We start from the raw sequence: 15,692 nt of genomic DNA on the forward strand, positions 1-15,692 counted from the left end.
ACTAGAGAAAGCCTGCGCGCAGCAACGAAGACCCAACACAGCCAAAAAATAAATAAAATAAATAAGTAAGTAAATAAATAAAAACAAAGAGCAGAGCCCGTATCTACTTGAGAAATAGAAATGGAACCAGGATGTCTGCAAAACAAGGCATTGAGACACTTGATGTCCACTGCTGATGGCATTACCTAGAGAGATGCTTGGCTTCCAAGGGAGTATTGAATGAAAGAAGACACAGGCTGTTCTGACTCAGCCAAGAAAACCTGCCAGCTTTGACAAGGCCAGTCCATAGGAAAGCTCGTGTTACTCCAATGTCAGTTGCCCTTAGAATCTGGACCTAGGAGTTACCAGATTTTACTGTCTGAGTCCTGCCTGGGAGCTGAGCCCAGTTCTGTTCAGAGTTGAAAATGGGGCACTGCAGTGAGGACAGCCAGATTGTAGGCAGCTTTTCCAGGCTTCGTTCTTTGTAGGTTTGCAAATGGCCTCTGAGATACAGTAAGCTGATCTACTTGTACTATTTTATGAGCATGAATAGGTTTGTCCTTTAGTTTATCTGAGAGGCCTCCTTGGATTTGGAAGTATTGATGCAGTGAGTTTGAGATGGCTGAGGTCTGAAATGACTGATGTTGCCTAATTGCAATCTCCCAGCCATCTGTATGCCTTTGAGGGAGTAATGAAGCTCTAGGTCATGGTCCCAGTTTCCTGAATGTGTGACACTCAGGATTCGGTCACCTGAGGCATAGGTTGGGCTTGGCCTCAGGAAGAAAACAGGAGGGCCAGTTAAATTTGGGGTCGATTAGCAACAGCAGGTCTAATCTGCAGGCCAGGGCCAGATTAGCCTCAGGTCTGACGTGCTGAATCCTAAAGTGTTGGACTAGAAGTCCTCAAGTCACTCCTGTCAGATCCATTTGACATTGGCAAAATTGAGCTTGACGTGTGGGAGAGGGAGAGGAGAGGGGTAGGGAGGGAAAGAGGGAGATGAAGATGGAGGGGAGGAGGTATGGGGGGTGGTGTGTTAGTTATTAGGGAGCAAAGCAGGTGAGAGGTAGCTTCATTGTGTGGAGTGGGAGGGAATATAGAACCAGGAAAGAAGGAACTAGCTACTATGTTTTCAAAGCCTCTCACCATTCTCATCTTTTCCTGGACTGATTCTGATTTGCCAGTGACCTTCTTAAAGTTTAGCATCAGAACTGAAGACAGTTATTACAAATGAAGTCTGATAGGCCCCTTGTTTTGGGCACCATGCTTCTGTAATGTGCTCCAAATTCAAAATAATTTTTGGCAGTTTTAGTAAATTGTTGACTCATAGATTCAAGTCAGCTAAGATTCCTAAGTCTTTTCTTTTTTTTTTTTTTGTGGTACGCGGGCCTCGCACTGTCGTGGCCTCTCCTGTTGTGGAGCACAGGCTCCGGATGCACAGGCTCAGCGGCATGGCTCACGGGCCTAGCCGCTCCATGGCATGTGGGATCTTCCCAGACCGGGGCACGAACCCGTGTCCCCTGCATCGGCAGGCGGACTCTCAACCACTGCGCCACCAGGGAAGCCCCCTAAGTCTTTTCTTATGTGCTTCTGTTAAATTTCATCTGGTGCCTTTACAATTGATTTTCTTGCACTTATCCTCAAATATAATTTTGTTAGATTTAATGTTCATTACGATTTGTTGAGCTTTATGAGCCAAAAACTTTACAAATATTATGTTTTCTCCCCTCTTACACCAATTCTGTGGCGGTATTACTCCCATTTTAAAGGTGTAGAAATTAAGGCTCAAAGAAGTAACTTGCTTGCATTCTAAACAATAAGTGGTAGAACCTGGTATTCAAACCCTTGTCTGTCTGACTCCAAAGCCTCACCTTTGAGTACCATTCTAGCCCTTTGTTCTGTCCTGTTTTGATCTTTTAGATCTGTGTTCTCTTTTACAATATATTTGTTCTCTTAGTTTATCTCTCCTCTTACATTGTCCTCGTGACCCAGTGCCCTTATCTAAGTCATTTATAGCAATGGAACCAGGCCAGGGATGGATGCAGAGCAAATCAAGGGAAAGAGTGTGAGCTTTAGAGTTAGACTTGGTTTTGGAATCTTGGTTGTATCATCATGAGAAGTGTGAGTTGGCAAGGTCCTTAACTTGTCTTGGCCTCCATTTCCTCATATATAAAATGTCTTAATACCTGCTGTTGGAAAGATTGAATAAAACATGGATGCAAGGTGCTTGACTTATGGCCTGGCAAGCATACTGTAGGCTCTCAATAAACATTAGTCTATTTGTCTCCCTCCTTTCAGGGAATTCCTTTAAAATCTTTTTTTTTTTTTTTTTTTAATATTCTTTGGGTATGTTTGTGTATTGTTTCCCGCAGGGTATCGTCTGCCCCACTGTGGCAGCACACCTGGCCATAGAAAGGAGTGGTTAAGAACTGTACCATAAATTTCTCTGTGATTATGAGTAAGTAGCTTAATCTCTTTCTGCCTTAGTTTCATCATATATAAAATATACATATATAAAATCTACTATAAAGAATTGTTATGAGGATTAAATAACTTAATATATGTGAAATCCTTGGAACAGTGCCTGGCAGATCGTGCTGCTTATAATCTTTGCTACTGTGAATATCTGCAAATTACAGATAATAATGCCTACTTTGTAGGGTTATTATGAGAATTAAATGAGGTAAGTAGTCAACTGCTTGACATTTTGACTGGCAAATATACATAAATTAATAGAAGGAAATCTTATTGTCCACAAAGATGCCATGAAATGCTCATCAAATGCCTTGCTGAAAGTAGGTCTGTTCTGTGTTTCAGTGATTTTCAAACTTTATCATGCACAAGAATCATCTGGGATCTTGTTAACATGCAGATTCTGATTAAACAGGTTTGTGATGAGGCCTGTGGTCTGCATTTCTGACTTCCTAGGTTGATGCCACTGCTACTGTAAAGTACGACTGCTGAAGTAAGACTTCACTTTGAGTAGCACTGCTGTATAGTACATTCCTTTACTTTTCAGTCTAATGTATTCTTTCTTGAAAGACTTGTTTTCAGTAAATCACTTCTGGTGATCAGTATTCCCCTTCCTAAAAGCTCAAAGCCCACTTTTTTTTGTTTGTTTGTTTTTGGGTTTTTTTTGGCCAAGCCACTCAGCTTGCGGGACCTTAGTTCCCCGACCAGGGATCGAACCTGGGCCCTGGCAGTGAAAGCGCTGACCCCTAACCACTGGACCACCGGGGAATTCCCTCAAAACCCACCTTTTTAAAAAAAGAATCTATTGGCCAGGGCTAGGTGTATATGTATGTGAAAGAAAGATCAGTTGTGCAGTTTGCCAAGAATTGATGTCAAAATTGTCAGGGACTGGGAACTTTTGTAGCCCTCAGTAGATGCCCCCTCTTGAAGTTAGGACTATGTTTGCTCATCCTCAGGCTTTGATACCTTTCTGGTCGTTTAAGTTCTGTAGCAGATGTTCATCAGGCTCCTATGGAGTTCCCAGGATTGTCAGGTTTTGTAGGTCTGGAGGCTTGGACCGATTTAGAATAATTATGGGCTCTATTATTTTGAACTTCAGCTCTTGCTTTCCACAAGGCTTGTTCTTCCCCTCTTCAGGTTGAAGGTTGTACTTTTTTTTTTTTTGCGGTACGCGGGCTCCCCACTGTTGTGGCCTCTCCCGTTGCGGAGCACAGGCTCAGCGGCCATGGCTCACGGGCCCAGCCGCTCCGCGGCACGTGGGATCTTCCCGGACCGGGGCATGAACCCGTGTCCTCTGCATCGGCAGGCAGACTCTCAACCACTGCGCCACCAGGGAAGCCCGTAGGTTGTACTTTTTGATAGAGAAATAAAAGAAGTAGGAGTTGATCTAGACAGTTCTCACAAAGCTCTTTTTGTTATCTTTAGTTTACAGGCCTTGGCTCATTCTGGGCTGTGACTTTCCCAGCCCTTTTCCTTTAGGTCAGAACCACCACTCTATTATTATTATTTTTTTTTACTGTGCCCTCTTCCTTTGTACATGTGTGTGTTTGTGGGAGTGCTTTTAACATCTGTACTCCTTGGAGAATGCTATGCAACCATACTAGTGGTTTCTTTAGCTTGTTCTCATTTTAAATTTGAATTGGCAGGAGTGGGGTGGGATGAACTGGGAGATTGGGATTGACATATATACACTAATATGTATAAAATAGATAACTAATAAGAGCCTGCTGTCTAGCACAGGGAACTCTACTCCACTTCAGTGTACAGTAGAAACTGACACAACATTGTAAAACAACTATACCCCAATTAAAAAAAAAGCAATAGGTTATATCATATCCAATTTAAGTGTAAGCCAGATTGCTCCCGCCCCCAAAAAAGAAAAAAATAAATAAATTTGAATTGGTATAATTCATAATTAATTGCACTATTGTCAGAATCTTGCTTTTGAGGATTTCTTTAAAAAAATACCAACAACTGCCTTCTCTTTAGAGTTTTAGATTATGAGATTTACTTTTGTGAAATCTACATTTTGAAAGCAATATAAAGCACAATGGATAAAAATGTGAGCTTTCTAGAGTCAGAAAAACTGGATTCTGAGTCAGGTTCCACCAATTTTTTTGTTTGGGGGCCTTGGGCATGTTACCTAACAGTTGGAAATCTTAGTTTTCTCAACTGTAATATGGGGATAATGAGAGTATCCACCTCCTAGGGCCACTGAGAGGACTTGACCATCCCTGTAAAACTAAGTGTCTGACTGGCGGTTAGAGCTCAATACCCAATAAATATTTTCTGTTGTTAATAGCTAATTTTGTTAACGGTCTGGTGTTATTTACTGATGTGTAGTAAGGTTTACATAATGCCTTCCCAGATAGCCAGTTATTGGATCCTGTGAAGTAGGCGGGTATTATCCTTTTTTGGATGAGGAAATTATGGGGTGAAAAATTTTGACTGACTTGAGGGCACATAGCTGTGGCAGAATTAGGTCTTTAATACAGGATTGCTGGTGCCACATCTAGGACTTGCTCTCTTTACTGCATCCTTCTGACAGCACTCAGCTGTTGGCTATCAACCTTTTTTCTCTCTTTTTTTTTCCTTTTTTATTGAAGTATAATTGACATACAATATTATATTATTTTCAGGGGTACAGCACAGTGATTTGACATTTATATATATTACAGAAACTGAGGAACAGCCAGATGGAAGAGATGCATAGGGCAAGGTATGTGGGAAGGGGTGCAGAACTTCCATGTCCTCTCCAGGCCCAGGTGCGCCACTCTCCCCAGATCTCTGTGTGTTCACCAACCCAGAAGCTCCTTGGTTATCACACTTTCAAAGATTACATGGTTACTTTCTCTTTGAGACCCTTTCAGTTTTTCAACTAGTTTATGTTCTTGGTCTGAATTAAGCCCAGTATAGTAGTTCCCCCATCCTTTTATTTTTTTAGATTATTTATTTATTTACTTATTTAATTTATTTTTGACTGCATCAGGTCTTAGTTGAGGCATGCAGGATCTTCGTTGAGGCATGCAGGATTTTTCGTTGCGGTGCGTGGGCTTCTCTCTAGTTGTGGCGTGCAGGTTTTCTCTTCTATAGTTGTGATGTGCAAGCTCCAGGGCACGTGGGCTCTGTACTTGCGGCGCGGGTTCCAGAGTGCGTGGGCTCTGTAGTTTGCGGCATGCAGGCCCTCTAGTTGAGGCGTGCGAGCTCAGTAGTTGTGGTGCGCAGGCTTTAGTTGCCCTGCGGCATATGGGATCTTAGTTCCCTGAACAGGGATCGAACCCGCTTCCCCCTCATTGTAAGACAGATTTTTTACCACTGGACCACCAGGGAAGTCCCCCCTCATCCTTTTAGAATGAAACTGTCAGCAAGATTTTATTAGATTTTCAATCCCTACCCCCTTTTAAGATAAATTTGATATCCAACTGATGATGAGGTACCTGAAGTTTCCTATCTCTAACATCATCATTACCAGGCCAATTTGGGGATCTGAACCAAGAAACTAATCTATATTCTCCATTATTGAGCAGGCTGAAGTGTACTCCAGCAGCTGTATCTTGTCCATTACTCTCTTTTATCCTCATTCAGAAATTCTTTAGTGTGGTTTATAGATTTCTACTGGGAATATCATTTTGAGACACACTGCCATCCCACTTGCCCCTTTAAGATTTGAATGAGATTTGCCCATCATTGGCATACGGCATTCACAAATTCATTAAACTCAGATTTTCGTGGATAGGGACCATGTCTTATTTATTTCATAAAAGTCATGAACTTTAACTGATTTTGGATATCTCTATTATAGATGTCTTTTTCAAAAAATAATAAACTTCCTTTATTCCTTTGCTTTTTCTCTTTCCTTCAGTCCTTTTTATTTTATCTTATTTATTCATTTTTTGACTGTGCTGTGTGGCTTGCAGGATCTTAGTTCCCCAACCAGGGATAGAACCCGTCTGTGCCCCCTGCAATGGAAGTGCAGAGACCTAACCACTGGACCACCAGGGAATTCCCTAGATGTCTTCAGTTAAGATATTGGCAACTTAATTTTCAGATATTTTCTTTTGTGGCTTAATAGTTACCTCTCCCATTGCTTTTCTTATGTCATTCCTGATGTTCTTTCCCAGTTTTATCTGGGAATTTTTCTCTCTTTATTTTCAATTTTAAGCTCTCATAATCAGATTGGCAAGTATTCAGACAAACATGTTCTTCCTACTCCCTGTCAACAACACTCTTTTAGCAGGCTGAGAGCCCATCATCATTCATATATTTACTCATCAGTATGGCGCCATATGCTGTGCTTTGTGCTGAGTATGCATTTGTGAGCATGGAAGACTTGGCCCTTGCACCTCCCTAAACTTATAGGCTAATGGGAGCAGGTAGACAATAACATAAGCTTTTATAACACTGTGTGCCTGGGTGGAAGACAGTAAAAACTTCCGGATGAAGAAGTGGGATTTAGACTGACATCTAAAGGGCGAATAGGAGTAAGCCAGGGTTGGGAGGAAGGGAAGGAGAAGAATGTTCCAGCAGGATCTGGAAGGTCAACTCCAATTTATTGACAGTCATAAACATTCCTTCTTTCTTTCTGAAGTCTCAGCCATCAGTTGGAAGCAGAGAGAAAAATTGTTACTAAAGGCCTCCCCCACCCCTAGGTTCTCCAAATCCTTTAGATTTTTTTTCCCTAGAAAGACTTTCCAGGGTTCTTCTGGTTGTGTGGTTCACCCCCTTATTAACCAGCTGGAATGGGTAGCAGCTGGCAAGCTGCCTTTGGGTTCTTCCTTATAGGGAGTGACCAATTATGCACCCTCCCCCGCCACTCCCCCCAACCCCTGTCTCCTTCTGGGAAGCTGGATGACTTTGCACTTGCTGATGGTGAGGAGCTTCCTGTTTATTCTCCAGATTTCTGTTTTTTTCTATGTTTCTATTCTGTGTTATATTCTGCCCCTCAACCTCTTGACATGAATTTTCTCCTGTGACAATTTAGAAATGTTTACTTCCTTATTTTCTTGTTGAATTATTTCCTCCATTGTCTCTGGGAGTTCTTCATCCTCTTTGATAACCTTTGTCTGGAGAGTGGTATTTAAGCCTGAGAATAGAGATGGCAGCTTATGTTTAGTAAACATGCTGTTGGCAAAAAACCTCCAGCAGGAAAGCGAGTGTGGCACAATTGCCACACTCCAAGGGCCTTGGAGCATCCCCTGTTTAGTGCTAAAGCTCCTAAAAGCAGCTATAGTCCTTTACCCCTTTGTAGAGCTCCCTAACTCATTATCTTTGGTCTTGATAGGAAGACTATAGAGTATCAACAAACTCATCATTTGGTGGCAGAGTTTAAAGTACCTGCCACCCCCGTCACGTGGCTTGTGGGATCTTAGTTCCCCGACCAGGGATTGAACCTGGGCCCCAGCAGTGAAAGCACTGAGTCCTAGCCACTGGACCGCCAAGGAATTCCCTAAAGTACTTTTTTAAACATTATGTTTAGATGTCCTTATTATATATATATTTTAGTTAAAGACTATATAAAATTGGTACATTTTATTTTGGGGGTGGATAATATAGTCACATGATTTAAACTTAAAAAGGTACAGAGGAGAATTTGGTAAATATTCTCCTTCTTGCCATGTCTCTCAGCCACCTAGTTCTCTGAGACAACCAACATTACCAGTTTCTTGTATATCCTTCCAGAGTAATTTTGTGCATAGACAAAGACACGACTTAGTATATATGTCATAATATATATGTCAGATAACATATCTGCTGATGAGATGAATGATGTGTATCCTGTATTTCTCAAGGCCATTTAGTGAGTGGGAAGACTGGAATTTGAAAAGTTTTGAATTCAAACCTCAAAACCTCAGCTATGCCATTTATTAGTTGAGTGACCTCGGGCAGTTTGCTTAGACTCTGTATGCTTTGATTTCTTTATGTGGTTAATAATACTCAGTGTGCCAAGGCTGTTGAGTATGATGTATGTACAGTTCTTCCTCTGGTGCATGTCAAAATGCTTCACAAATGGTTGCTACCTTTGCTGTTTCTTGCTGGACCACACTCTTTGGCCTGTGTGAACTGGGAGGGGCAAAGTCTTGCTCTAAAAAATGAATGGATTGAATTGCCTTTACTGTAATATGTGATCAATGCTCTCTACTTATGAAGGGAACCATGAGCCAAGGGAGATAGAAATAGCACTTTGAAAAGAATAGAACATTTTTTGCTCCCCAGGTATTGGAGAACAGCTATTCCTGGTCTGGGGTCTTCACACTTGGCTGGTGGAGTGCTGATAAACCCTAGGACTTCACTTCCCCTGGTAGGAAGTTATTAACACTGAGGAGCTTTTCATGTTTAATGGCTGAATTAGCTTCCGGCCCTTCAGTTGCTTGAAGCTTTGGACTCTTATGGGAAGCTTCACTTGGTCAGTCCTATTTTGGGTTTCCTGCTATTCAGTTCCCATTGTGATGTTAATCCTTTAATAGCAGTTAGCTTTCATTCTTTTTGGTTCTTGCACAATGCTTGATGTAATAGATGGAAGAGTCAGAACCAGTCCCATGTGGTTTCATCAGGAGGATGGTGTTAAGCCTTCCTTCATGGTTATCTGGACTCAGCATTCTTTTAAAAATTATTATTTATTCTTTTTTATTTTTGGCTGCGTTGGGTTTTCCTTGCTGCGCACGGGCTATTCTCTGGTTGTAGCCTGTGGAGGCAACTCTTCCTTGAGGGCTTCTCATTGCGGCGGCTTCTCTTTTTGTGGAGCACAGGCTCTAGGCGCATGGGCTTCAGTAGTTGTGGCACGTGGGCTCAGTAGTTGTGGTTTGTAGGCTCTAGAGCACAGGCTCAGTAGTTGTGGCACATGGGCCCAGTTGTTCCACAGTAAGTGGGATCTTCCCGGACTAGGGATTGAACCTGTGTCCCCTGCACTGGCAGGCTGATTCTTAATCACTGCGCCATCAGGGAAGGTCCCTAGTTTGCTCATTTTTAAACAAAATCATAATGGGTGTTGAATTTTACTCAGTGCATTTTCAGCATCTGTTGAGACGGTTATATACGTTTTCTTCTTTAGTATCTGGTAATATAGAAAATTGTGTTGGTAGATGTCCCTAGGTTAAACTGTCTTTTCATTCCTAGGATAAGCCCTCTTTGGTTATGATGTATTTGTCCTCTGTTAAACTACTCTTTCTACAACATCAGAGTTATCTGGGCCATGAAGGTTTAATAGAATATGGCATAAAAACCATCTGAGCCTGTAGGTATTTTTTTTGTGTGTGTGTAGGGGATATTTGACAACTCTTGTTTTTTCATTCACATTTCTTTGATGCTCAGTGGTCACTAGTACTTCTAAAAGTGAATCTTAAAAGTTCCTTGGTTTTTCCTCCTCTGCCCTCTAAATGTTAATGTTCTTTAGAGTTCTGTTGTTCATTATTCATTCATACATATTTATTAGATATTATTAGAGATATTTATTAATGCCAGGCACAGTGCTAGGAACTTCCCTCCCTGCTGCTAGATTTTTTTCCTTCTAGTCTGGCTTCCCCACTGCTGGCAGAGTCATTTTTAGCTGGGAGAGGAAGACTAAATGTATTTCATACCTTCTCTTAAAAATCTCTGTTAAGGGACTTCCCTGGTGGTGCAGTGGTTAAGAATCTGCCTGCCAGTGCAGGGGACATGGGTTTGAGCCCTGGTCCGGGAAGATCCCACATGCCGCGGAGCATCTAAGCCCGTGTGCCACAACTACTGAGCCCACGCGCTGCACTACTGAAGCCTACGTGCCTAGAGCCTGTGCTCCGCAACAAAGGGATGCCACCGCAATGAGAAGACCCTGTACCGCAACGACGAGTAGCCCCTGCTCGGTGCAACTAGAGAAAGCCTGCGTGCAGAAACGAAGACCCAACACAGCCAGAAAAAAAGTCTCTGTTGAGTCCTTCATGTGTATAGGATCATGGGCCTTTCCTGTGTGGCTCAGCCTCCATGTCAGCTCATATCCCACCATTCTCTGTCATATACACTGGACACACTGGCTACACTGTATCCCCCAGTAATCCCTGTGCTTTCATGACTCTGCCTTTACACATTTTGTTTTCTCTAAAGAGAATTCTTGTCTCTTCCTGGCAAATTTCTATTCATCCTTCAAGGCACTCTTTTAAAAAGATTTGTTGTTGGCCAGAACATGCTGAGCGGAGTGTGCGGCCGGCTCGCCTCAGCGCTGTGGGGGACACGTACACAGCCGTCCGCGATCGCCCAGAGGTATCTGCACATGTTGTCCACAGACAAGAGCGAGAGGACGAGGAAACCTCCCTGCGCCTTCGACCCAGCGCTGCTGGAGATCCTGGTGTGCCCGTTCGCCAAGAAGCTGCTCAGATATGAAGCATCGACAAATGACTTGATTAACGAAGTTAGGAATAGCCTATCCAATTATTGATGGGATTCCTAATACGATACCACAGGCAGCCAGGATGACACATCAAAATAAGAAGCAAGAAGAAATGGAGCAGCATTAGATCATACTTAAAAGTAACAACACACACAACTAAATTTTCTAAATACCATCCACCTTTTAAAAAGTCAGTGACGGGTAATAAGTGGAGGAAAAGAATGTTTCTGTCTCTTCCTATGCTGACTGTCCTTATTCCATTGGTCTCTTTAGCAGGACTGTTATACTCCTCCTCTGTGGAAAAAAACTTCCCACAGGGCTGCACTAACACAGCCAGCCTGTGCTTTTGCCGATTACCATACCCGTTTATGTGTTCTTCCACCTTTGGATGGGTATTAAACTCTTCAGGCATAATTAATACAACCAGAGCCAAGATGGTATAGCCTAATGATGTGCTTGGGTGTCTGTCTCTGAAAGCTCAACTACATGGAAATACTGGAAACCCACTTAATTTGCAAGAAAGATGCTTTGCCTAGCTTCTATCAGAGGTTTAGGACTATAGGAGGCTTAAGCTGCAGAGGCTTCTTTACTGTACTTTGGTCTTCCCTTGGTTTTTGAAGGTTCTCATTTATACCTGGGGTATCAGAAGAAACATTTCAACAAAGTGTCTTGTTGGAAGTTAATAGCCCCAGACATCATCTGATGACTTTATTTCTTATCCCATTCATAATTAAAAGTTACAAATTTGAAATTTTATATGTTTATTTTACATTCAAAGTCTGGTAAAGTCACATGTTAAGGATGACTGAAGTAATTCTAGAGGAGCTCTGTTGGAGTAGTTGTAGAGAAATGCATTTGAACTAATGTGGTATAAAACTGTAATAAAATGGAAATTTCATGTATTTGCCAAAAAAAAAAAGATTTGTTTTTAATTCTCTTAGAGAGTTTGAATCCCATAGTACTCTGTTCATAGATCTGTCTTAGAACTTATCAAATTATATGATGCTGATCCATTTATACATGTCTGCATGTTTAAATGACTGTAACCTGCTTAGAATGGGTCTTTCTCTCTCTAAATTATGTCTTCTCAACAGCTACTGTACTGCTTAGCATAGAGTAGGCCCTCAGCAAATACTTGTGAATGCTTGACTGACTACGTGAGTGGATGCCTGAAAGAGCTCTGCTGTGCTCTTGCCTTGAAGGGGGATACTACTGCTACTAGTCATGGAAGGTTGCCAGAGAGGAAACAAGTCTCTGCACTAAAACAATGTCTACTTGAATAGTCCCTCTTTCTTCTTCCCTTCCCCCAAGATGCGTGTGTGTGTGTGTGTGTGTGGGGTGATTGTGGGGACATAAACTTAGAAAAGTATATATCTATTAGTATTTTTCTGTTGACTTTAACTTTTAAATTATTATTATTATTTTTTAATTAATTAATTTATTTATTTTTGGCTGTGTTGGGTCTTCGTTGCTGTGCACGGGCTTTCTGTAGTTGCGGCAAGCGGGAGCTACTCTGCATTGCGATGCATGGGCTTCTCATTGCAGTGGCTTCTCTTGTTGCGGAGCACGGGCTCTAGGTGTGCCGGCTTCAGTAGTTGTGGCTCGTGGGCTCTAGAGCGCAGGCTTAGTAGTTGTGGCGCGTTGGCTTAGTTGCTCTGCGGCATGTGGGATCTTCCCAGACCAGGGCTCGAACCTGTGTTCCCTGCACTGGCAGGCGGATTCTTAACCACTGCGCCACCAGGGAAGTCCACTTTTAAATGATTAAAACATGAAAACAGCTGTAGGGTGATGGGATTTTGGTTGACCTTTTCCTTTTTTTTTTAAATTAAACAAACATTTTAAAATATAGTAATAAGTCAATAAGGGAACTGAACCAGATTCAGGATTGAAATCATGCAGTCTTTTTTTAAAAAACATTTATTTATTTATTTGGCTGCGTCGGGTCTTAGTTGCAGCATGTGGGATCTTCATTGCAGCATGCAGGATGTTTCGTTGTGACACATGGGCTTCTCTCTAGTTGTGGTGCGTGGGCTCAGTACTTGCAGTGCGTGGGCTTAGTTGCCCCAAGGCATGTGGGATCTTAGTTCGCCGACCAGGGATCGAACCCACATCCCCTGCATGGGAAGGCGGATTCTTAATCACTGGACCACCAGGGAAGTCCTGAAATAATGCAGTCTTCCATGAAGATATCAAAGCCATATTTTTCACCTCAACCTCCAACATTTCACGTAGGTTAAGGATGTCCCTCAAGCATCTCTAAGCCCTCCGTCCCCCAGCTTCTAACTCATGGCGTTCTGCATGGTGACCTGTGCAGGACCACCAATGCTTATACACAGTGGATCACCTTAGACTCTCAGGAGGCCTGGCCCAGCCTGCAGAGACTGACGGCAGCCCACCCTCAGCCGTTCAGTCCTAGAGGCACCCGCTGGCTGACAGCTTCCTTTTTTTTTTTTTTTTTTTACAGATTTTCTTACATTATTTCATAACAGAAGTTATGAAATAAAATCAGAAAGTTTTTCTTAAAACTTTTTCCTTCCAAGATGCAGTAAAACCCTATTTAAGAAAGCACTGGGGACTTCCCTGGTGGCGCAGTGGTTAAGAATCCACCTGCCAATGCAGGGGACATGAGTTCGAGCCCTGGTCTGGAAAGATCCCACACATCGAAGAGCAACTAAGTCCGTGTGCCATGACTACTGAGCCTGCGCTCTAGAGCCTGCAAGCCACAACTACTGAAGCCCACACGCCTAGAGCCCATGCGCCATGACTACTGAGGCTGCGCTCTAGAGCCTGCAAGCCACAACTACTGAAGCCCACACACCTAGAGCCTGTGTTCTGCAACAAGAGAAGCCACCACAATGAGAAGCCTGTGCACCTCAACGAAGAGTATCCCCTGCTCGCCGCAACTAGAGAAAGCCCACGCGCAGCAACGAAGACCCAATGCGGCCAAAAATAATTAATTAATTTAAAAAAAAAAGAAAGCACTGGCTCTTACATGTAAGGCTTACATATGTTGGGTTCTATTATTAATGAAACATTAATTCATTTAAACTTCAGCGTTCCTATGAGCAGGGTACTCATCACTTTTAACAGATAAGGAAACAGCACAGAGCTAGTAAGTTGTAGAGCTGGGATCAAGCAGAGTGGTTACTCCAGCAGTTAGAAGTGCTGAATTTAATATTGCTGCACCTCTAGCTTCATTTAAAGTTTGGGTGCCCAAACAGCACCACTGTTATAGTGATTTGAATTAGTAGCAGAGTTACTAAGGTTTAAGGGTGGCAGTCTTGGGGGAGAATACTTTGCTAGGGACTCAGTACTTCAAAATTGATTTGTCAAATTTACTCCCAAACCTTCCCCTCCCCTTTTTTCTGACTACAAAAGTAACGCATGTTTATTGTAAGGAAAAACTGGGGAAATACAGGAAAACACCAAGATTTCAGAGTGTTCATCTTAACACTTGGTGGTAATAACTACTGCAAACATTTTCATATTTTTATGTATTCAGACTTTAAGAAATGAAAATGAGATTCTGTTGTTACGTATTTGTTAATGATCTGTGTTAATGTTTAATGAGCATTTTTTCATCTTAATGTTACATTCTGTGTACTACCATTGTTTCACCAATTTATATTTTGAGGTGATTTGTACTGTTTTGTTAATTATCCTTATTGATGAAAATGTTCACAGATCTAGGTTATTTTTCTGGGAGTGGCACTGCGGGGTCAAAGATCCTATGCTGTTTTTTATAGTCTTTAAGTGACTGCTTGAGTGCCTTTGCTGAACCCTCACCAACACTAGGTAGTAGCATTGAGCGGGGTGGGAGGGAACCTTGGCTGGTTTTGGTTACATTTCCATGATTACTAATGAGGTTGAATATTTTCTGTAACTTTATTGGCCAGTTGAGTTTCTTTGAAGAATTGCTTATCCATCCTTTACTTGTTATTAATTATTCATTCAAGTATTTTTGCTGAGTGCCAAGCACTGTTGTAAACCTCAGATATAAGGCAATAAAATAATAATAAAAGAAAAAGAAAGCAAGCACTGGCTCTTTTATTTATTTATTATTTATTTTAGGCTGCATCGGGTCTTAGTTGTGGCACGCGGGATCTTCTTTGAGGCACCCGCGTGCCATTTTTTGTTGTGGTGCTTGGGCTCTTTGTTGTGGTGCGTGGGCTTCTCTCTAGTTGTGGCCTGTAGGTTTTCTTTTCTCTAGTTGTGGCCCACAGTTTCCAGAGCACGAGGGCTCTATAATTTGCAGCACGTGGGCTCTAGTTGAGGCACGCGAGTTCAGTAGTTGTGATATGTGGGCTTTAGTTGTCCCCCTGGTGTGTGGGATCTTAGTTCCCTAACCAGGGATCGAACCCGTGTCCCCTGCATTGGAAGGCGGATTCTTTACCACTGGACCACCAGGAAAGTCCCAGCACTGGCTCTTTTTTTTTTTAATTTTATTTATTTTATTTTTGGCTGCGCTGGATCTTTGTTGCTGTGTATGGGCTTTCTCCAGTTGCGGCGATCGGGGGCTACTCTTTGTTGCGGTGTGCAGGCTTCTCATTGTGGTGGCTTCTCTTGTTGAGGAGCATGGGCTCTAGGCATGCAGGCTCAGTAGTTGTGGCGCACGGGCTTAGTTGCTCTGTGGCATGTGGGATCTTCCCAGACCAGGGCTTGAACCCATGTCCCCTCCATTGGCAGGTGGATTCTTAACCACTGCACCACCAAGAAAGCCCCTGGCTCTTTTTAAAATTAATTAATTAATTAAAAAATAATTTTATTTTTGGCTGTGTTGGGTCTTCATTGCTGCACACAGGCTTTCTCTCGTTGTGGGGAGCGGGGGCTACTCTTCATTGCAGTGCGTGGGCTTCTCATCGTGGTGGCTTCTTTTGTTGCAGAGCAT

General features: G+C 42.5%; 2 protein-coding genes and 1 pseudogene across 3 annotated transcripts in view; all 3 read left to right on the top strand.

The window, feature by feature from the left end:
- Positions 1–15,692, top strand: part of PTPN9 (protein tyrosine phosphatase non-receptor type 9) — a 79,951-nt gene that overhangs the window by 14,031 nt on the left and 50,228 nt on the right. Inside the window, exon 2 of one of the 2 annotated variants that reach the window (XM_032623587.1) lies at positions 2,349–2,434. The exons of the other annotated variant lie outside the window; for it this stretch is intronic. The gene's annotated coding sequence lies outside the window, so the exon portion shown is untranslated. The remainder of the gene's footprint in view (positions 1–2,348; positions 2,435–15,692) is intronic. 2 annotated transcript variants of the gene reach the window in all.
- On the top strand, positions 10,601–10,931 carry LOC116749325 (annotated as a pseudogene).
- Positions 11,026–11,222, top strand: LOC116749326 (phosphatidylinositol N-acetylglucosaminyltransferase subunit Y-like). Its single transcript, XM_032623588.1, is given in 2 exon segments — positions 11,026–11,149; positions 11,152–11,222. Coding segments are annotated over 2 exon segments (195 nt in total).

The sequence above is a fragment of the Phocoena sinus genome, chromosome 2 (assembly GCF_008692025.1).
Source record: "Phocoena sinus isolate mPhoSin1 chromosome 2, mPhoSin1.pri, whole genome shotgun sequence".
In the NCBI taxonomy this organism is placed as follows: domain Eukaryota; kingdom Metazoa; phylum Chordata; class Mammalia; order Artiodactyla; family Phocoenidae; genus Phocoena; species Phocoena sinus.